Here is a 23,575-nt window from a genome sequence, read left to right on the forward strand (position 1 = left end):
TTCTAAATCCTTAACATTCTTTCTTTTTCTAAATTTTAAAATTACTTTTCAAGATGAAAAGAGTATATTAAGATTTTAAAAAAATCTTAAATTTGAATCCGTCTCCCTTAATTTATATAAAAATCTTTCTAACATTGAAATAAATTAGACCTACCATTTTGTGAAACAAAATGTCCCTCTTTTTCTTTAATTAGTATTGGCATTTCTGGAACAATGTTTTGGTAGTCACACTCCATGATCTTCATACCTTATTTGAACCTCACAGCTCCATTATTTGCAAATATATGAATTCCATCAAAAATCAACAATACCATATCATGTTTGGATAGGAAGAAAATTAAAATTTATATTTAAATTATAAAGATTGTAAGAAATTAAATTAAGATACACAATACGTATCGCGCATGATACATATCAAATGTAATTTTTATTCAAAATATATTAAAAAAAAAACTACTCATTTAAATATTTTCAAGTTTTGAAAGAAGAAAGTAATTCAATATCCTTTTTGTTTCTTCCAAGTTTCTTTGATAAAATCATTTATCATTATTCTTTTCATTATAGTGATTTAGGTTCTTTATTACTCTCCTTATGTTTTGTAATATTTTTTGATGAGAAAGCACCGGGGAAGGACGTGAGGTAAAAGATGAATTTGTCACTTGTAAATATCTTTCATATTTTGTTGTCCTGTAATTTTCTAAGATCCTATTTTAATAAACCAATTAACTATAAAACTTTATTTATATTTATATTTATATAGTATTATACATTATTATTTTGCAAAGTAAGTTACTTTTTATTATAATTATACTTTTATTTTTTCCAATGTTTATACTGATGTCCATTATTAGATACATTGAGTCAGGTTGTTCGAGTTTGATTGAGCATTTCTAACATAATTACTATTGCTCAAGTTGTTCCAGGTTAAGATCAATTGGATTTGATCATCATTCATCTTCCTTCTCCCCAAGCATTAGAGTTGATTCAACCTTCCTCTATGCCACAGTCCAGATGGCGAACCATATTAGATTTTGTGATTGGGACATAATTAATAATCATATCTCAATAAATTATCTCCAGGCAATTGGATTCAAGAAACCATTTTGGGCAGAGACAATATTGTGGACAATTACACCTCAACAGTTAACTTGAGAGGTCTCGATTTCGATTCTTGAAAAGAGAACTTTTGAGATTTATAAGATGATAGAGGACTCTTCCACATGTGTGATTGAAGTCAAAACATTTACACATTTGACGGTTATTACACAAATTACTTTAACCTCGTAGCCTATATCCACTGCCTACTGTATTATGTTACAAAATTTTGTGTACAAAATTCCTTTATAAAGGGAAGTAGAAAATAATTTCAAAAAGGGAACTACAAGAACAAGCTAGTATTATCAGGCCAGGCAAAGCATACATGTCACTGTGTGGATCTATGGTTAACCACTTCTCTTCTAGTAACGCCAACAACTCACTGAACCTATCCTTTCCCCTCTGGAAACAATGAGATAAAATGAACACAATGCAAAATCTTCACCATGTAATACCAAGCATGGAATGCCACTAATCCTGCAACGACCTGGGTGGAATTGGAAACTATCTATCAACTATCATGTGAAGTAGAGAAGCTAACTCCATCTTTCAGATGGCTGATTGATGCTGGCCATAACCATCTCAGCATGTTGGGACCCAATACCTGATTAAGAGGCAGATAAAATCACATACTAATAGCTTCCAGGGACAATATATTATGAAGAAAATAAAGAGGAAAGACACACACAGAGCCAAGACAGAGACGGAGGGAGAAGTACCAAGGTAATATTTTTGTAAACACTAAGATCAAATGGATGACGATAGCTCAGCCCAGATTTCTTAGCCAACCACGTAGCTCGTATTCCTTCATAATACTGGCAAAAGGATAATTTCAAAGTGGTTTAAACAACTATGCAGGAGTAATCCAAGCCATGCATCCAACTGTAAAAAATCAACCTACCTCTATGGTTGTCATATTGTGAGTTATTAGGTAGCTATGCTAACCTAAGAGAGTCCCAAGTGTTGCAAATAATGCAACCATCATTGCTCCACAAGCAACCTACAACACACAGCACCCTCAGAATTTATTATAGAGAGAGGGAGACTAATGACTTAAAAGTTTCATGACTTAAGTAGGTCAAACACTAAGCGTGCAGACTCCTGGAATTCAATTTGGTAAATGGATGAAATAACAAACTCAGAAGCCACCATAGAAGCTGAAATTTCAATTTAAATCTAGTATAGTTAAAACTCAAGTTTCAAGTTTGCTATGGACAATGAAAGAAGGTAGTCAAGGAAAAAATCAAATTTATATATTCTAGACTTTAGTGAAGAAGAGAATTTATAACACAGGGCTCTCAAAATAATCACCTGGATCAAATAAATCCAACTAAGAGTGGCCATCTAGTTCTTTTTGGACATTACACATCAGAAGAGAATTTATGACACAGGGCTTGCATCAGATTAGGGTTGTTCCAAGTCTTCAATATTAGGGATAAGAAAAATCAAGGGTAACCTAAAAGGTTCATGTCTCACTTAATACTTTAACAGATCCCCTAATATGTATAAAAGAAGTCTGCAGAAACAGTGGTTAAGTATAAGAAACTTGAGAAAGTTAAACAAAAAAAAAAAGGTCAAGAGACTGTAAATTTTAAATTAAGGGGATATAAATTACGAGGAAAACAGCATATGATCGATGTAGTTTAGAGAGACTTAACCAGAATATACCAAAAATCTAAAAACAAAAGGTAAGAAACTGTAGCCAACTAGATTCTATATTTACTTTGGACTCTGCTGCACCATAAAAAATAACACAATATACAGCAATTCTGCTAGCCAGAAACAGCTTCCTGTGCACATAATTGTCCAGACCTAGCTTCTCAACCAGTTTAGAACAGGGGACAAGCAATTAGCCAGAACTCTAGCTGAAATAATTCATTTGACCAAATATATTGTGGTAAAAACAATAAAATTACAATGCACCTCATCAACTACATATTATTAACTACCAACTTACATAAAAAATTTTGAGGGGAGTTCTTCCACTGTAATTCCAGTCCTTTTGACACGCACAGCTTATTACGATTATCTGAGCATGACAGGTTTTATGTCAAAACTTGAGGCAACCTTGTAGCATTAATACAAGACAAGAAACAAATGATACATACCGTGGAGTGGATGCTACCGATGGTTGCATAAAGTACAAGAGTGAAGAAAGCTTTATAGTTCCAATAACCAACACAATTATTTATCCACAGGCAATGATGGTCCTGCACCCAATTAGAGCATTGTAACGTCGGAAACCATAATTTTGCAATTTTCAAGGTTAAAGAAAAACTCTTACTCAAATAAAAATTGCTAAAACAAATATAGCCTACCATCCTTAGTATGCATCTTCTGCAAACCCGGCAATGATGAGCCCTGGGAGGCTTATAAGCAGCACATTTGTCACAATATTTTGATTGTACACCCTAAATCATTCATCCATGAAGTCAAAATACATAATGAAGTTATGAACTTTGCATAATGCATAAATCAAAATCACACATCTAACTAACAGCTGGATTGACTACTCAATATCACACGTCTCATAACATTATTTGTAAAGAACCTTTATGAACCTCAATTCAGCCATTTGACATTGATTGCCTCAATGTCACATCAAGCTTCTGACAACTATAAAACCTGTATACATAAACTTTAGCATATTCTTAAATCATAAAAAATGCAATATTTAGAATATTGCAAATACCAAAACTAAAGACTAGACAACAAATATTGACTTTTCATGTTGTGGCTACAACTGTATTATATAAGACATCTGTAAAACAATTTAAACCCAAGAAATGAGAAGTGCCAACCCTGTTAAGCTCCTAAAGCCATTGGAAATAGTTAGGCTCCATTTGGTTGATGCTTTTGCTCTTCGCTTTTTGTTTTTTCTATTTTCTATGCATTTTGCTTCTCCTTTTCTATTCATTTTTTGCAAAAATAAGAAAACAAAGAGCAAAAGCATCAATCAAATGGAGTCTTAAATTAGTCTTCACATCCAAAAGATCCAAATTGGAATAAAACACGTATGCTTGAAATTTTTACAATTGGAATAAAAGTAAAAGCTCCATTAATTACCTTATTTTATTGAACATATCTCGAGTTAAATTTGGAGATGGTAAATGACAGTGTTCTACAAAAAGTAAACAGTTCCTAACCCTGTCCTTCAAAATCCACCAGCATCTACCACTTCATACCCAACATTTCAATCCAATTCTCTAAAAGCTTTCTAATGAATGTAAAAAACCCAAATCACATCATATCTCAAAACACAAAAAATTCAACTTTCCTTGAAAATATTGATTTAATACATTTAGAAAAAAAGAAAACAAAACTTACATTTTTCTTGGGTTCTTCATCTGAGACAGAAGAACTATCTTCAACATCAGGGAGATAAGAAGAAGGAGCATAACCTGGGTCAGTAAGAACGCCAACAGAAAAAGAGAAGAGACACAGAGAAGCCAAGAAAGTGAAGATCTTGGCATTTAAAGATCCAGCTGAGCTCTGCAAACCAACCCAATCTTCAATGAAAATGAAAACTGTGATATAATAAACAAAACCAGAACAAGAAAAACACAGCAAAGTTTGGAATTGAGAGGAATTTTTGGTACTTCATTTTGGAGAATTCTAGGGTTGAGAAGAAGAGGAGAGCTGGTAGACATGAGAGTTTTACCTTTGGTCGTTGCTAGACATAATGAATGTCGTCAAAAATATCTTGGGCTCCTTTGAAAAGTTTTGGGTTATAATTTTTGGGCCGTTGATAACTGACAGTCCGTGTTGGAATTCTGTAAAAGATGAATTTTGTGAAATTTTGTATTGAAAAAATAATTATAAAAAAAAGAAATTAACAATCAAAATTAATGATTTGATTATATTACTTGTTAAATAGATAACGCATAACAAACGAGATGTAATTTTTATTTAAATAAGCATATATTAATTAAAAATTATGACAAAATTTACCCCTTTCAATATAAACAGTGATTAAGTTGGTGTAAAAATATTATATATATTCAATCAATAATGCATTAATTTGTTAACAAATGCAGAGATTGTGTTATATTGATATATTGTTTTATCTACATTTTATGCCATTACAAGGAATTAATAATGTTGATTTTTAAAAAAAATAAAGAGAAAAGAAAATGAAGAATTAATAATGTGAAAAACAAAAGAACAGACCTATGAAATTAAGCAGCAGAATAAAATATCGAAGGCTTTGCATTTTTGTGTGGCCTAGATTATAGGAAATTGAATCTAACGGTGAGATGATGAGTTGAAAAAGAGATAAAGGTGAATCACTGTCCGATCTTGCTTCCTGAAAAGGTGAGGGAAACCATGAGACTAAAATGCATCGCTTATTCAACAAAATGAAGCTGAAGTTTAAGCATATTAAAATAGAGATATATATATATGAGAAAAATAAAGCATTAATAAGAGGGGAGAGGATTGTAAGAAAATTACTTCAATTTTCATCAAATTAGGCAAAGCAGCAGACAATGTCCTGGGGATCTCAATCTCAAACAATGCAAATATCTGGGACGTGAGAAATCTTAGTCCAATCGGCACCGGTGTCCCTTTTGCATCTTTCACTCAAATGGGGACAATAAATGATTTGAATAAGGCGTAGATTGGCAAGTCGACTCATCCCTTCTAGCAATGATTGTAGTTTGTGGGAGTTTCTAATTTCCAACTCTTTGAGGGAAGTGAGATTGGATATCCAGTCGGGCAAAGCCATCAAATTGTGACAACCATTAATTGTCAACTTTCTTAAAGAGGTGAGGGCATGCATTTCTATCTGCAACGATGTGAATTCAAGACAATTTTCAATCTCTAGAGACTCAAGACAAATGCAGCTGGAGTTTTGTAAAAACTCCTTTAACGCAGATTCTGCATTTTCAATCCCATTTAAACTCAAGGACTTCAAATTGGAGAGAGGAAGAGTAGTCGATGATGATGTTGTTGCAGCTGATGTTATCTTCACCTTGGTTCTCATCCTCATTGTCTGCTGCAATAGCCTTCCACTAGTACTCAACAAGACCAACTTGTCATTGAGAGTTGAAAACAATGGGAGAGAGGTTAGCTTAGGACATCCCCAAATAAGTAATCTGGAAAGGTAAGGAAAGTGAAGCAGCAACTCTACAGTTGATGCTTCAGTTGATTCTTCATTATCCTCATCATCTTCCTTCCTCCTCCTCCACCATCCCTTGAGATTGGGACAATCGAAAATCCTCAGAGATTTAGGGATGGGAAGAGCGTCGTTGCTATTAACATGTCTGTTTCTATTTTTGACACGTGTTCTAAAGCATCCAAATCGTAAAGTTTAGAATCTTTAGAGAGGGGAGATGATTCATAGGAGGTAGATTTCGGCATTTCTTACAAGCCTCTATTTCAATGTTGACTAAATTTATGATGGAGGACAACCAATTCGAAAACTTGGCTCCATTAAACTCCGATACCCACAACACCTTGAGATTTGGATGTGGTCGTAGGCTTTCCAACACCTGTTCCTCATCCAAACTTGCTTCATCCCCTTGGCTCCTGTATACACTTCACGATAAAAATAAGTATTCTAGATACAGTTTTTCTTCCAAGTAGGTTGCCTCGCTTTCTGGAGTGGCATCTCTTAAATATTCAATTGAAAGCTTTCCTTGCAAGTTATTCAACATATTCAATTCACTTAGCCCCCCAACATGCCGATCTCTCTTTCCTATTTTAAACATTGGTAATTGTCGTAACGTGCGAGTTCGGGAACCCGATCGCTAGACGCGGACGAAAATTAAATGTTTAGGAGTCGTCACCAATCGTTTTTATCTAGGTTTGATTGGACACCTATTAACCCGTTTCTAATCAACGAAGTCCTAAATTAATTTTAAGTTCGTCGAAAGAATGAGAATTGATCCACGTTTTTTAAAGATGGGTTCGGGAGTGCGGTTACACACGGAGAAGGGTTATCACCTCCATGGCGCCCGTTCCACGAATGATATCATTTAATCTTAAGTTATCTTATTGTAGCCTACTTTTGATTTAGTCCCCGCTTATTAACTAATTTTCTATTAAATTGACTGCTTGAGTCTTTTATTTGGTTTTACGTATGCACATGATGCAAGCGTAAAATGCTGTCATGACTTGTTTATTTTAAATAATGGGGTTGGTAATCTTTTATTGGAAAATCATTCGAAAACCATCCCAACGCTTTGGTGAAGTCTCGAAATTTTCCTCACCTAGAGATATCCGCGGAAGAACTCGTCTCTACAAGCTCCTCGGGGAAATCTCATCATCGGAACTCCCGCACCATTTGCAAGATAAATGTGGCATGCTATGATAGTATAAGATGATGATGCCTATATGATCGCGTTTATTGATTTAGTTAGTTAAAATTCATGTGATAATGTGTTTAATAGTTCAAGGTGATTTATTGCCGTGTTTACGTGTTTATTATTAAAATTTTTTCTTTAATGCATATTATTTGCTATTTTATTATTTTTTATCTTTTTATTATTTATTTATTATTTTTATTTATTATTTCGTTTTATAGTTTTTAAACAATTATTTGAATTAATGGGTATTAGAGTATAGAGTTCGGATATATCCCGACGCTTCGGTGAAAATTCGTTTCGATCTCTAAATTTAAGTGACCTACCTAAAAGTGGCAACTCTTTACCAATTTTAAGTGAAATTACTCAAAAAAATGTATTTTATTATTTATTTAATATTTCTATTTCTTTTTATTATTATATTTTTTTATTTCTTTATTCTTCTTCATAATTTATTTTTACTTTTTATAATTTTTATATTTGTATTATGATTTTTTAATATTATCATTTATTTATTTATTATTATTATTATTATCTTCTAATACTAAAATCAACATAAAAAAAATTTAAAATTTTTTTATAACTTTTCCTAAAATAATTAACATTAAATCAACAATACATTTTATCTACACAAAATGGACTAGATCCAAAACCAACTAAAATGACCCACAAATAAAAGGAAAGAGTTTTACCTTACCAGGCTAGATTGGCCCAGTTTTCACAAGCCCGCAGAGGACCCAAGCTTGCCACTCCAATCCTGTTTTGCAAGCCCACCGGACCCTTGACCCAAAACCTTTTCCTTCTTTTTTTCTTTTCTTTATTTCTTTTCATTTTTCTTTCTTCTTCTCTCCCAGCCGCTCCCTCTTCTTCTTCTCTCTTTCTTTCTTTCTCCTTCTCATTCTTCCCTTTTTTCCCCTTATTTCTTTCTCTTTTTCTTCTTTTCTCTTTCTTCTTTTCTTTCTCCTTCTTCCTCTCTCTCCCAACTGTAGCATTCCCCACTACCGGCGCCCCTCTCCCTCTGTCTCCCTCACCTTTTTTGTTTCTTTTGTATTTATTTTTTTGATTTTTTTGTTGTTTGATTGTGGCTTTTTGGTTGCTGTTTTGTGGGATTTTGGGTTAATTGTTGTTGTTTTTTCTTGTTTGAGTTTTTTTTGGTGGAGGGATTTTTTTGCAGGAGATGAATCAATTTTTTAAAATTTTCTTGACTTTTTTGGCTGTGTTTTTTTGCTTTTTCAAAAATCCTCCCCCTTTTTTGCTGGTAATAAATCTTTAAAAACGGGGTTGTCCAAAAATTTGGATAACCCGGTAATGGGGTTCTGGCACCAAAAAGTTGGTAGCCAGAGCCCCCATTACTCATGGTGGTCGAGGGTATGCCCAATCATTCCTCTCTTCTTCTTTTTTTTTAATTTTTTATTATTTTGTTTTATATTTTATTATTATTTTTTTATTTTAGAGGTGTTTACAGTAATGTTGTAAGACAAATCAATTGCCTCAATCCACATGGCATATATCTTAATTCATAACAACAATCAATTTCAAGATGCCTAAGCCTCACCATGTTTCCAATATCTCTTAGCAATTCCTGGAGACTTCTACAGGAATTGAGACCCAGTGTTTGCAAATTATGTAGCCTTGTCACAAAATTAGGTACTTCTCTAATATCATTGTTCCAAGAAAGATCAAGATAATATAGATGTTTTAATCTACAAATAGAATGCGGTACTTTTTCAAACGTTGAGAATTTCAAATCCAACACTCGTAAACATTTAAAGCTTTTTATAATTTTATCCCTACTGGACTCATTTTCTTTGAAGTGAAGTGATCGAAAAAATGTTCTTATTTTATTTGCCTTGAGTGAGACACTTGGAATATTCGATGAAAAATCTAATTTCTCACCAAATGACACATGACGTGTGTTTTCATCTAAATTTTCTACATTTAAATTTGTAAGAACAAAGCACTCAATTCCAGCAACAGATTTGGCAAGATCATACATCAGATCATGCATCTTGCAACTTGCTATATTGCCAAAAAAATCTTTTTCTGCCTCTTGAAAGAAAGATCTCCAAAGCAAATCTATGAAGTAATCATGACCAACATCCTTTAGAGATTGGCCTTTGTCTGGTGACTGAATAAATCCTTGAGCCATCCAAAGCTTTATCAAAGCATGGTTACTGATTCTATAATCCTTGGGAAATAAAGAACAATAAGCAAAGCATTGTTTCAAATGTGATGGAAGATGACCATAACTTAACCTTAAAATTGGCTCAATACCAGTTCCTTGTTGGGTTATATTTTCAAGCACACGTGACCACTTTGATTTGGTTCTTTCAAGGCATAAAAAGCTTCCTATGGACCTAATTGCTAAAGGAACCCCTGCACAACATTTCACAATATTTTCTCCAATTGTTTCTAACTCTAGGTCGAGAAAGTTGGAAGTTTGGAATTGTTTTTCAAATGTTATTTGCTTAAATTAAGACAAAAATTGACTTTCTGATAGACCTTCTAAAATGTATGGTGAAATTGTGCCTGTAACTCTTCCAACCAATTCACTCATTGTAGTTACAACAATCCTACTTCCTTTAGCTCCCCCCACTAACAGACTTTTCACCATAGACCACTTCTGTGCATCCTCATTCCACACATCATTTAGGACTAGCAAATATTTCTTTCCATTAATTTTTTGTTGGAGGTCATTTTGCAGTATTTCCATTTGACAATTTTGTTGAACTTTCTTTTGAGTTGCAACCTCAAGTATTTTTTCCACAACTATTTTAACTTTAAACCTATCTGACACACATACCCACAGTTTTAGCTCAAAATGTACTATGACTTTTTCATCATTAAACACTATTTGAGCTAGTGTAGTTTTTCCTAATCCTCCAATCCCAACAATGGGGACAACTCTAATACTTTCTTCAGAATTAGTTTCTAGGAGCAATTTTATAATTGCACTTTTATCACCATTTCTTCCAATCACTTCCTCTAAGCGTACAAAGGAATGCGTTTGCTCTTTTTCCCTACTTTGAATTTGTGACTCTACAAGACGCTCATTAAAGTGGAAGTTGATTCTATCAGCTGAAATTGCATCTAGTTTCTCTCTTAGAGCTTTAACTCTATGACCCATCTTGAGACGATATGAGAACTGGTTTGATTTCGAGAAGAAAATGCGTACCTTTTTTGACATTTCATTCCCTTTCATTGTCTTTCACCGTAAAACTTGAGTGGAGAAATCATCCAACAAGTGGTCCACATCATAAATTGCATCTTTGAGCTGCTTGAGCCAACTGTGACCTCTCGGTTGTTGCTGTGGTGTTGCTCCTCTGCATCGAGAAGGACAGCTTTGATAATGGAAATAGTTCCTTCGAGCTTGGAGAGTTTAGCTTTTACATTACTGGCCAAGTTAAGTTCTCGGAGAACTATAGGTCCTAAACCCTCCAGGACTTTTCCAGCAATGTCAAACAAAACTCCTTCAGCCATTTCTTTTTTTTTTTCCCGAAAAGATAATTGTAAGAGTTTTTGAAAGAAGGAAAATCTCTTGACTTGTGAATCATGATCATGTACCATTGCCAATATATATAGATGGAGAAGAGGAAGTACATAGCCAATGATACTTTCCTTGATGACAAGGGAGATGGATCCATTCTTTCCTCAAGGTGGAGAAAATATGTTTCCCAAAGCCAAAAACATGAAGAAGATGTTAACTTATTAAGGTGGAGAAAATATTTTTTGTAAAGCCAAAAGCATGAAGAAGATGCTAACTTATTAAAGTGGAGAAGAATATGTTTCCTAAAGATAAAAGCATGAAGAAGATGCTAACTTATGAATGACAAAAGATGTCATTGGGAAAGCTAAGTAAGAAGCAAATAAGAAAGAACGTTAAAATGGGAGCCAATCTACTACTTTCAGCTCAACTCAAGAAACCAACACAAAGGTTCTCTTTAGTCCAGATCACCAGATGTGTGTGGTTCAAAGACTGGCTTGCTGCTTGATTTAACCCAATCTTCTTGCCTTCTTGAAGTAACAATCTGTTGAGGCTCAAGGTTTATGTGTTGCTTGGAGTGAGGCTTCTAAATAATTATATAGACTAGTAGTTCTTACCTTTATTGTCATTCTACTTTCTTAGTCCCATGTTTTATAAATCTACTACATGATTACTTTCACTTCATAAGCTCTTGGATTAAACTATGTATCTAAAACCAAATTTCTTCACTCATGCAATAAACTTTCTTCACTAAAGGCAATTTCCATAATTTCCCCTCTACTTACCAGCTGGATTGACTACTAAATATCACACGTCTCATATTACCATTATTTGTCAGGAACCTTTATGAACCTCAATTCAGTCATTCTACATTGATTGCTTTAATGTCATATCAAGCTTCTTACAAGTATAAAACTTGAATACATAATCTTTAGCATATTCTTAAATCGTAAAAAATGCAATATGTAGAATATTACACATACTAAAACTTAAGACTAGACAACAAATATTGACTTGTCATGTTGTGGCTATCAACTGTATTATATAAGACATCTGTAAAACAATTTAAACCTAAGAATCGATAGGTGCCAACCTGTTAAGCTCTAAAAGGCCATTGGAAATACTTAGGTTCCGTTTAGTTGATGTTTTTGCTTTTTGCTATTTGTTTTTCTATTTTCTATTCATTTTCTATCTTTTGCTTGTTCTTTTCTATTCATTGTTTTGCAAAAAGAAGAAAACAAAGAGCAAAAACATCAATCAAATGGAGTCTTAAATTAGTCATTCATGTCCAAAAGATTCAAATAGGAATAAAACACATGTTTCAAATTTTTCCAATTGGAATAAAAGTAAAAGCTCCATTAATTACCTTATTTTATTGAACATATCTCGAGTTAAATTTGGAGATGGTAATGATAGTGTTCTCTAAAAACTAAATAGTTCTTTACCCTGCCTTTCAAAATCCACCTGCATCTACCACATAATACACAACATTTCAGTCCAATTCTCTAAAAGCTTTCTAATGGATGTAGAAAACCCAAATCAAATCATATCTCAAATATACAAAAGAATTCAACTTTCCTTGAAAATATTTATCTAATACATTTAGAAAAAAAAAAAAACAAAACTTACCTTTTTCTTGGATTCTTCATATGAAAGAAAAGAACTATCTTCAACATCAGGGAGATAAGAAGAAGGAACATCACCTGGGCCAATAAAAATGCCAACAAAAAAGGAGAAGAATCAGAGTGAAGCCAAGAAAATGAAGATCGTGCCATTTAAATACTCAGTTGTGCTCTGCAAACCAACCCCATCTTCAATGAAAATGAAAACTGTGATATAATAAACAAAACCCATCAAGAAAAAGTATAGACTTGTGAAATTAACCAGCACAATAAACAATCAAAGGCTTTGCATTTTTCTCTGGCCCAGATTCCAAGAGATGATGAGTTGAAAAAGAGATAAAAGTGAATCAATCTCCCATCTTGCTTCCTGAAAGGGTAAGGGAAACCTTAAGACTAAAATGCGACACTAATTCATGCTGTCAAGAAAGTGAAGCTGAAGACTCAATAGATTGAAATAAATATATATGACTAAAATAATGCATTAATAAGAGAGGAGAGGTTGGCAAGAAAATTACTTCAATTTTCATCAAAAAAAGGTAAAGCAGTAGCTAACTTCCTTGGGATCTCAATCTCTATCAATGCGAATATCTTGGACTTGAGAAATCTTAGCCCAATCGACATCGGTGTCCCTTTGGCATCTTTCACTCAAATGGGGACAACCTTTGATTCGAAAATGGCGTAGATTGGTGAGTCGACTCATCCCTTCTAGCAATGATGGTAATTTGGGGCAGTATCTAATTTTGAACCCTTCGAGGGAAGTGAGATTGTGTATCCAGTCGAGCAAAGCCATCAGATTGGGAATATTAAAAATTTTCAACCTTCGTAGAGAGGTGAGGGCATGCAGTTCTGTCAGCAACGATGTCAATTCAGGACAACACCCAATCTTTAAGAACTCAAGACAAGTGCAGCGGCAATTTTGTAGAAACTCCTTTAACACAGATTTTTCATTTTCAATCTCATATAAAATCAAAGACTTCAAATTGGAGAGAGGAAGAGTAGTCGATGATGATATTGTTGCAACTAATGTTATCTTCCCCTTAGTTCTCCTCCTCGCTGTTTGTTGCAATGGCCTTCCATTGGTACACCGCAAGCTCAACTTGTTATTGAGAGTAGGAAACAATGGGAGGGAGGTTAGCTTAGGACATTCTCAAATTTCTAACGTGGAAAGGCAAAGGAAGTAAGGTAGCAGCTCTACAGTTGATGCTTTAGTTGATTCTTCATCGTCCTCCTCATCTTCCTTCTTCTTCTTCCACCATCCCTTAAGATTGGGACAAGAATAAATCCCTAGAAATTCTAAGGATGGGAAGAACGTCGTTGTTGTCAACGTGTCTGTTCCTATTTCTGACATGTGTTCTAAAGCATCCAAAGTATTAAGTGAAAGATGCTTTGGAGAGGGGAGATGATCCATAGGAGGTAGATTTCAGAGTTTATTACAATACTGTAAATGAATTTGACTACATTTGAGATGGAAGACAACTAATTCGGAAACATAGCTCCGTTAAAACTCGATACCACCAGCTTTTTGAGATTTGGATGTCGTCGTAGGCTCTCCAACACCTTTTCCTCATTTAAACCTGCTCCATGCCATAATAACCTTAAGGACTCAAGACACAACTTTTTTTCCAAGTAGGCAACCTCGGTTTCTAGAGTGGCATTTTTTAAATGGACAATTGAAAGCATTCCTCGCAAGTTATTCAACCCATTTAGTTCACTTGGCCCCCCAACATGCCTCTCTCCCTCTTGCCTGTTATGAAGCTTGATAATGTTGTAAGACAAGTCAATTGTCCCAGTCCACGTGGCATATTTCTCAATTCAGGACAATTGAACATTTCAAGATGCCTAAAACTTATCATTTTTCCAATGTCTCTTGGCAATTTCACAAGTCTTTTACAACAATCCAAATCCAGTGTTTGCAAATTTTGTAACCTTGCCACAAAATTAGGTACTTCTCTAATATATGAGTTGTGAGAAAGATAAAGATAACGTAAATGTTTTAATCTACAAATAGATTACGGTAATTTTTCAAACTTTAAGAATTTCAAATCTAACATTCGTAAATGTCTAAAGTTTCTCATAATTGTGTCACTAACAAACTTGCTCAAACAATCATCCACCACAACTTTATAAAACTCCATTTTATATGATTCAACTGGCAAAAAAAATGTCCTTATTTTATTTGCTTTCAGTAAGGCATTTAGAATTTTTCATTGAGAGTGTGATTTTATGTCCAATGACACATGATGTGTATTTTCATCTAAATTTTCTTCATCTAAATTTGTAAGGTCAAAACTCTCAGCTCTGGCAACAGATTTGGCAACATCATGCATAAGATCATGCATCTTGAAACTTTTTATATTGCCCAAATCATCTTCTTTTGCCTATTGAAAGAAAGATCTTTAAGCAAAACCATGAAATAATCATGACCAACATCCTCTAGAGATTGGCCTCTGTTTGGTGACTGAATAAATCCTTGAGCCATCCAAAGCTTTATCAAAGCATGCTTATGAATTTCATAATCGTTGGGAAATAAGGAACAATAAGTAAAGCATTGCTCCAAATGCAATGGAAGATGATCATAACTCAACCTTAAAATGGACTCAATACCAGTTCCATGTCCATGTTGAGTTATATTTCCAAGTACACGTGACCACTCTGATTTGGTTCTTTTGAAGCATAAAAGGCTTCCTATGGCCTTAACTGCTAGAGGAACCCCTGCACAATGCTTTACAATCTTTTCTCTAATTGTTTCTAGCTCTAAGTCAACAAAGTTGAAAGTTTGGATTTGTTTTTCAAATGCTAATTGTTTAAATAAAGACAGAGATTGACTTTTTGATAGACCTTTTAAAATGTATGGTGAAATTGTGCTTGTAACGCGCCCAACTAATTCACTCCTTGTAGTTACAACAATCCTACTTCCTCTAGGTCCCCCCATTAACAGATTTTTCACCATAGACCACTTCTGTTCTTCCTCATTCCACACATCATCTAAGACTAGTAAGTATTTCTTTCCATTAATTTTATCTCGGAGGCGATTTTGTAGTGTTTCTATTTGCTAGTTTAGTTGATCTTTTATTTTGAGTTGCAACCTCAAGTATTTTTTCCACTACTGTTTTAACTTCAAACCTATCTGACACATAAACCCACATTTTTAGCTCAAAATGTGCTCTGACTTTCTCATCATTAAACACCATTTGAGCTAATGTAGTTTTTCCTAATCCTCTAATCCAAACAATGGGGACTACTCTAATACTTTCTTCAGAATTAGTTTCTAAGAGCAATTCTATAATTGCTCTTTTATCATCATCTCTTCCAATCACTTCCTCTTATCGTACAAAGGAATAAGTTTGCTCTCTTTCCCTACTTTGAATCTATGACTCCATAAGGCGTTCATTAAACTGGAAGTTGATTCTATCAGTTGAAATTGCATCTAGTTTCTTTCTTAGAGCTCTAACTCTATGACCCATCTTGAGACGATATGAGAGCTGGTTTGATTTCAAGAAGAATACGCACCTTTTTTGACATTTCATTTCCCTTCATTGCCTTTTGCTGCAAAACTTCAGTGGAGAAATCATCTAGCAAGTTGTCCACGTCATCAACTGCATCTTTTAGCTGCTTGAGCCAGACCGTGACCTCTTGTTTGTTGCTGTTGTGCTACTCCTCTGCATAGAGAAGGACAACTTTGATAATGGAAACAGTTCTTTCGAGCTTGGTGAGTTCAAATTTTACATTACTGGCCAAGCTAAGCTCTCGAAGAGCTAAAGGTCTCAGACCTTCCAGGACTTTTCCAGCAATGTCAAACAAAACTCCTTCAACCATTTTTTTTTGTCTGTTTGAAAGATAATTGTAAGAGTTTTTGAAAGAAGGAAAATCTCTTGACTTGTGAATCATGATCACGTACCACTGCCAATTTATATAAATGGAGAAGAGGAAGTACATAGCCAATGTGACTCTATAGGACGATCACTAAATTGGAATTTGATTCTTTTCTTAGGGTGGAGAAGAATATGTTTTTTAAAACCAAAGCATGAAGAAGATGCTAACTTATTAAGGTGGAGAAGAATATGATTCCTAAAGCTAAAAGCATGAAGAAGATACTAACTTATGAGTGACAAACAATGTCATTGGGACAACAAAGTAAGTAGAAACGAAGAAAAAGCGTTAAGATGGGAGCCAATCTACTATTTTCAACTCAACTCAAGAAACCGACGGAAAGGCCATCTTTAGTTCTAGGCCGCCAGATGTGTGGTCCAATGCCTGGGCTGCTGGTTGATTTAACCCAATCTTCATGTGTTTCTTGGCCTGAGGCTTCTAGCCAGAGTTAGAATATTTTTAGCTTTTGGGCTTAAGGGATTGGTCTTCCTCAGCCCAGGTGAGATATATGGCCTTGAGGAAGCTTAGGTCTAGCTTGGCTTGAGCGCTTTTAATAATGAATCTAGCCAGTTTCAAACCACCATTAAATTGATATGCAGTTAAAACTTTGAATTGTATTATATTTTTACTGCGATTACTGTTAAGTGGCAAATAAAACTTTGTTGGGTTCATCGAAACGCTCCTGGTTTAGATGAAAACAAGAACAAATTACAAGCAAATTCGACAACATGTTGGTCTTTTAATTTATTCTAATTAATGACTATATTGTCAAAAAGAATTTTAATATTATGATTGCCTAGTACTACCATAGTTAATTGGATTACATGATTTGAAGTAAATTTTTTCCATTTCTTTTCCTCATTCTGTTCCTTGCTAAAAAATTCAAAACTTGAATTTAATTAGGATTCTAAATGATTGCACAGAAAGCATATGTCATATTATTAGATGATCATTGCCGACAAATTTATTGAAGATAATGGGATATTAAAAATGTGTAGTAGTAATTAGTAAATATAAAAGAGGATTAACTTATAAGGTTTAGTACTCTTGTATAAGTATAAAGTTTTTCTACTGCATTGTGATCAATCAATATAACTGCAGCTTCGACCTCCCTTAGCTAGGCTTCTATCTCAAACTTAATCTTTATTAATCAAAATAAGATGAGATATTAATAATTAGAACCTTTTTCAATCAGTGCATTTTTTTATGTAACTTTGAAATGTGTAAAAACTAGCAGAAAACACAAAGCATTTATCATAATAAAACCTTTAGCTATCATATACCAAATCAAACATTAATAGTTTGACATAAATCCTACAAAGCTGTCTCTCATTTACACTTCTGTGGTCTAAAATTGGCACGTACATTGTAAATGGTTATCATCATTCAATTCTCATCTCAGTTATTTTGCTATTGTATATTTTTCAAATGGGGGGACAAGCCATAGTACTCTTGCTATCATCATGGCCTGCCATGGGGACCATGGAATTCCCAGTGTGGCCCCCTTCGACCGACCGTTCTTATGGCCATTCATGGTGAAAAGAAATCCAAGTGTACTAATAATAAATCGACTCAATTAATAAATTTGTTCATTTCGATAATGAATAATCATAAATTTAAATTTTACTGATAGGTTATTTTTTAACGTTAATATCAAATGCACAACTTATATGAAGGAGAGAATCAAGTATAAACCTCGAATTTTCAAATTCACTAAAGATTAAAAACGAAAAGGGTCCCTATTGAACTTCTGGTGTCTAATTAAAGTGATGAGAAAATTATGGATGGATTAGGGCAGCTGGTTCTATAGTAGGTAAAAGGTAATGTACATGGAAAAGGGGGACCATTAATTTTGATGCAGTGTATTTCTTAAATTTGGTATAAATAGCATAACATTATAGATTGAAAAAGCTGCAAAGGCATGAGGGAGGAGGACATCTAGGAATTAAGATGCATCGCTATCAAAAAAAAGGGGCATAGTGCTACTGATCATCAATCAATACTGGCCGATATGTACTATAAATGTGCCAACCATTTTTTCTTGGACAGCAATCAGCCTGTAGGAGGAGAAGGAGGATGAGGTCGCTACGTGGGTTGGTTAAGGTTTTTTCTTTTTTTTTTTTTGAGTGCATTGAACCTGACAATTTTGATCAAACAAGAGAAAAAATCTGCAGACAAAGCTGTGGCACATGAAAAGCACTAAACATGAAACATAAAGGTTGACAAAACAGGGGCGGAGCCAAGGGCTGATGTGTGGTGGCGGCTTTCACCTTTAATTTTTATTTTTATTTTATTATTATATGGATAAAATTCTATATATATAGTATTATTATTTTTATAATTACCTTTTAACTATCTATGCAAAATCTTAGATTCACCATTAGTGACAAATATTACATTGAATGGATTTTCAAGATATATATAGAAGTAGTGGGATCATTCATGCTTTTGCCTGCAGGAATTAATCCATGGAGGACTATGTATTTATAACCAGGAATTAAGTAATCCAAGTAATTTGGCTATACCAAAATACTGGGAGACCTAAGAAAAGTCAGCTGGCTATAACTTGACACCATTTAACTCTCTGGAACCTATTCTGAATACTGCTTTTTCTCACAAAATTCAATGAAGCAGTAGAGTGTTAAGATTTTGTTTTTGTTGGAGGAAGAGGAAATTCAGTAAAGTGCATATAAATGTATGTAGATTCTGCAAATATTTACTGCATTATTATTGATATTTTATTTTGAGTTTATAAAAATTTGTATTGCAACTGTCCTGATCATATTCTAGAAGTTGCTTATGAAGCAATACTCTATAACTGGAATTATCAAGGAAAGCAGCAGGGAAAAGTTAGACATTAACGAAAGTGGCCTGAATTTTCAAAAGTCTTCATTTCTTTTTTCCAAAAGTTAGGCATTATTTGAATATTTATCATATAGATTAATATAAAAGAATTCTTGACTAATTCCAGAATGTTAATCAGTAGCAGTACAGCATATGGAACACATTTTGAAATTATAAATATTAAAGCAAAATAAGACAATTTCTGCAACACTTTAGATACTATTTAAAAATAAAAAAATTAAGAAAAAAAAGAACAGGCTGCATCAGGTCACTCAGAAAGGACTGATTAATAGCTAATACTTGTACTTAATCAGTCATTGCCATTCCATTTTGTTCATTGATAATAATGAATGGTATGATAATTAAATTAACTTCTGCCCAAAGATGAAGATCAAAAGGAGGAGGAAATGGACAGTGATAATATCTCCCAAAGCACCACACGTTTAGCTATTGATGTTGTGAACTTGAACTAGTCAGATTAATACTGTTAGCAGTAAATGCATTTTCTGTAATTACTTACAAGCAAATATTTGATTGTCATGCAAAAGCTGTGGCATAAGATTTTGAACTTAGATATATACTTGAGATATCTAATGACCTTACGCCATTAAAGCTTTGATCAAGAAATGAAAGAGTCAGATACACAAATCAGAAATGAATTATTTATGAATGCATGGAACATCTGCAGAGTAAGATTGATTTGCTATGATCACATCGTGCACGTTTAAGTTGTTTTTCCCCAGACTGAGTGGACCTGTTGAAGAAGGAATGATTCATCACAGTTTCTTTTCACTTGTCAAAATGACAAAACAGCTTTTGTCATTAAATGCCCCACATGATACGGCTTAAGATATTTCTTCCTTAAAAATCCATGGCTGATAAGCAAGAAAACTACTTGCCTTTGAAACCATATATCACATCAGTAGTTCCTCAACCAAGTTTCCACAGCAGCTTCCAAGCAAAAACTCCATGGAAGATTATAACAAATGCATGGGCTTCTAAAACTGTTTCTCTTTTCAAGGTCCTCCTTTGGATGCGTTTGCTACAAGGTTAAGTATTCCCTGATTCAAAAAAAAGAAAAAAAGAAAAAATCAAGTTAAATTTCTCAGCCTTTCTCACATATAAAGGAGCCTATATAGCCCCATCAGTCCATCAAATCATTTACCCCAAATCGATTACCCCATGTACAATCATGTGCAAATATTGAAAGATAATTGCAAGGAGATTTGTCATTTAGAATCATATTGATTCCAATTTTTCTGAGATCCAGCTAATGCTGTATGTATTTTTTGTTTTTTCTTTTGTTTTGCATGTGGGACGTTCAGCCAGGATTTTCCTGACTGGTGATGTCCTCAAACCAGTCAGAAACAAGCAGCAGTATCTTATTTTATTAATCCTTTCTTTTCCTTTTGCCCATTTTTTTCATATGAATGTTGAAACCAAGTAGTTTTATTGTAGGTTTTTCTTAAAGAACTACAAGAAAGATGATTGAGATGCCTAACCTGGATATTTATGAAATCTGTGCTTTGAAATTTATCCCCAATCTGAAACATGGGAGCATAAGCTTGGTAATGTCAAAGAAAATAAGAATATTAAAAATAGAGAAAACATATGTATATCCTGAATTAAAATTAGATATGCATACAATCTATTCTAACTTCACAAGGGAAATAAAGAGTTAAGTAAAACAAAAAAACACCAGATAAATTGCCTACGGGAAGATCAAATGCGTAACAAAAACATATGCATGTTTCTTTTGGAGGGGAAGTGGCTACTAGGGAAATAAAGCAATAGAAAAAGAAGGAATGAAACATTGGGTTGATTCAGGTGAAGTCTCAATAACCATTATATTTCCCAGATAGTAGCTGATGTGAGAACTTCTTTTTTGCTCAGCCAAGAAAATAAATGCATTGATGGCTTTTAAACGTACAAAAGAGAGTACCACCCATGGGTGCAGGAGCATGAAAGCTGCCGCTCAATACAGAACATCAATGGAAAAGGAAATAAATCAGGGGCTGACAGGAATCAGCTGATGTGAGAACTATTAAGAAGAATAAGCCAGCAAGGAATAGAAGAATGAGGAAGAAAGCAAACATTGCCTTATGTAGCTCTCAAGAACTCGAGAATTTATCCTGAAAATCATTATATTTCAAGAAATTAATCATTAACAGATGATGAGGAAGATTATGATTCAATCTTTTTGGTTGAGTACACCGGATTTAAGTGAAACTGAATATGTATCAGAAACATATCTGCATTGGAAGCAAGTTAAAAAATTTGAGGATGCCAATGAAAAACTGTACCTAAAAGCATCATTCAACAAATTACAAAACATTTAAAAGAATTAAAGAGACATGGTCAAGAACCAAATTGGCAATGGGTAGCAAAAATTTCTCCCATCCAAACCAAACATTGAGATATTAGTACCTTTCAATGAACCCCATTTGATTTTCTTGATAAGCTTCAAGAAATCAAAAGGTAGGATAAAAAAAATTCACAAAAATGGAAAAAAATATTTTCATATAGGCAAACAAAACCCTATATTCCATAAACCCTAAAAAATATAAAAACACAAAAAGAAACTGTTATTGTATGGACAGAAAATCACACTAACTAGAATTCTAGACCACAGAAACTATAAGTTTCATATCTAACCATAATTTCTTCAAACTGTAAGTTTGATAATTGCATCCCTGATCATCATGTGCTGCAAAAAGAAAAAGCAAGAAACAGCAGTAGAATAATTCAGCTTATGGAATAATTCAGCTTATGCAGATACATATGCCAAACAAAAATATCATATGAAAAGATCTACAAGAACATTCCGATAAAATATATATCAATATCAAAGAAGACAAGGGAAACAGGAAGGAAACCCGAAAAAGTCCTTTGGATTAAGAAGAGTTCACCTTCTATAGCTGCAAAAGCAGTGTAAATCAAGATCTATAAAGATTTATATGGATTTTTTTGTGAAGTCATTTATGGCCGATGCAGCATCATCAAGATTCTCATGCTCAAATAAAAGCTATGGCATCTGAAAAAAAACAATCGCGGTACCGGGACCACGGCTGCCGTACTATATTTGCATATGAATCTTGATAATGCTGCAGCAGCAAAAAACGACTGATAATCTAAGTACTGTTTAGTAATCAGAAGGAATGTGAAATTTGCAGGGAAAGAGAGAAAAAGCAAAGAAAAGAAGAAAGAGCAAAGGGCTGAGGTCTTTTAGTTTTTTTTTTTTTTTTATGTGGCTTCTACAAGCTTATGCTAACGTGGCATTAACAAATGGATGCAAGGTCAAAAGGAGAAGCCTAGGTAGAATATAAGGTTCCTAAACAAAACCTGCTGAAAAGGGCAAACTGAAAATAAGCCAAAAATGAGAAAAATATACACATATAAGCATATATATTAGTGAAAGTAATATGTCTTTGTTGAATGTTAAATCATGAACAAAACACTTGCCAACTACTACTACTACTATTACTACTTTTCTTTCTTGTAATAGTTCATGCTTCTTAAATTTGTGGGTTCAAAAATTTTTTTTTCCATCATCAAAGTTGACAAATCTACTTTAGCTTGTAGATTGGAGAAAACCCAAAGCTCAAAAAAATTTTTAAAAAATGGCAAAAAATGGGCTTAAACGTTTTTGAAAGGTTTGGCAAAAGGAAGAATGTTCAAAGAAGAAGTGCTGTTAAGTAAAGAAAGAGAGAAGACATAGGGAAAAGAGATGCTGAGATAGTCAAGATCTAGCCGCGTCACTACACATAACATAAGAAAGAAATATATGATGAGAGACGAGAAGAGTAGGTGGAGGAAAGGATTGTTTGAGGTGCTTATATACACACGACATCCTCAAAAGAGATTTTTAAGTTACTTATAGATGCATGGAACTTCTATGCTCTCTCTCTCTCTCTTTTTTAATACAACGATTTATGAAAAAATTTAAGTAAAAAGAAAGATTTAAATAGTAAATTTTAATTTTTTTTAAAAATAATAATAAACGATGATAAATCGAATTTGAATTGCTATATTAATAGATTGAGTATGTAACGGATTCTTTAATTCATTTGATGTTTGCGAGAGATTAAATCGTTAAATTCCTTAAATAATTACTAAAAAGCTTTACCAAACGGTTTAAAAAAGAGTGGTTTGACAAGTAAAATGAAAGGTACTAGACAACAAGGAAAATAATTTAAAAAATTATTAAAATTGAAAGCAAAGGTTGGTGAAAGATAATTTATTTAATAAATTATATTATGTGGTTGAATATTTAATCATTGGCTTAGCATCTCAACTCAATTTATTACTTTGCTAATCTAGGATTCGACCCAATATTTGCTCTGATCATTAATTTA

At 33.6% G+C, this 23,575-nt stretch overlaps 1 protein-coding gene, 2 long non-coding RNA genes and 1 pseudogene across 6 annotated transcripts; all 4 read right to left on the reverse strand.

The window, feature by feature from the left end:
* On the reverse strand, positions 1,163 to 4,750 carry LOC18586461 (annotated as a pseudogene).
* Positions 5,603 to 10,602, reverse strand: LOC108663593 (putative disease resistance protein RGA4). Its single transcript, XM_018128798.1, has 4 exons — positions 10,204 to 10,602; positions 8,864 to 9,873; positions 6,520 to 6,624; positions 5,603 to 6,383 (listed from the first exon to the last, which is right to left on the reverse strand). Exons 1-4 carry the CDS (start codon positions 10,600 to 10,602, stop codon positions 5,603 to 5,605), a joined length of 2,295 nt encoding a protein of 764 aa, XP_017984287.1.
* LOC108663796 lies at positions 10,900 to 14,134 on the reverse strand. Its single transcript, XR_001929868.1, has 3 exons — positions 12,769 to 14,134; positions 12,514 to 12,587; positions 10,900 to 12,354 (listed from the first exon to the last, which is right to left on the reverse strand). It is a non-coding gene; the product is annotated as an uncharacterized LOC108663796 (long non-coding RNA).
* On the reverse strand, positions 19,677 to 23,013 carry LOC108663565. Of its 4 annotated transcripts, none has more exons than XR_001929662.1 (4): positions 22,130 to 23,013; positions 21,876 to 21,927; positions 20,723 to 20,764; positions 19,677 to 20,281 (listed from the first exon to the last, which is right to left on the reverse strand). It is a non-coding gene; the product is annotated as an uncharacterized LOC108663565 (long non-coding RNA). The 4 variants fall into 4 exon arrangements; XR_001929661.1 differs by having other exon boundaries at positions 20,723 to 20,784; XR_001929660.1 differs by having other exon boundaries at positions 21,876 to 23,013.

Source organism: Theobroma cacao, chromosome 10, assembly GCF_000208745.1.
Source record: "Theobroma cacao cultivar B97-61/B2 chromosome 10, Criollo_cocoa_genome_V2, whole genome shotgun sequence".
In the NCBI taxonomy this organism is placed as follows: domain Eukaryota; kingdom Viridiplantae; phylum Streptophyta; class Magnoliopsida; order Malvales; family Malvaceae; genus Theobroma; species Theobroma cacao.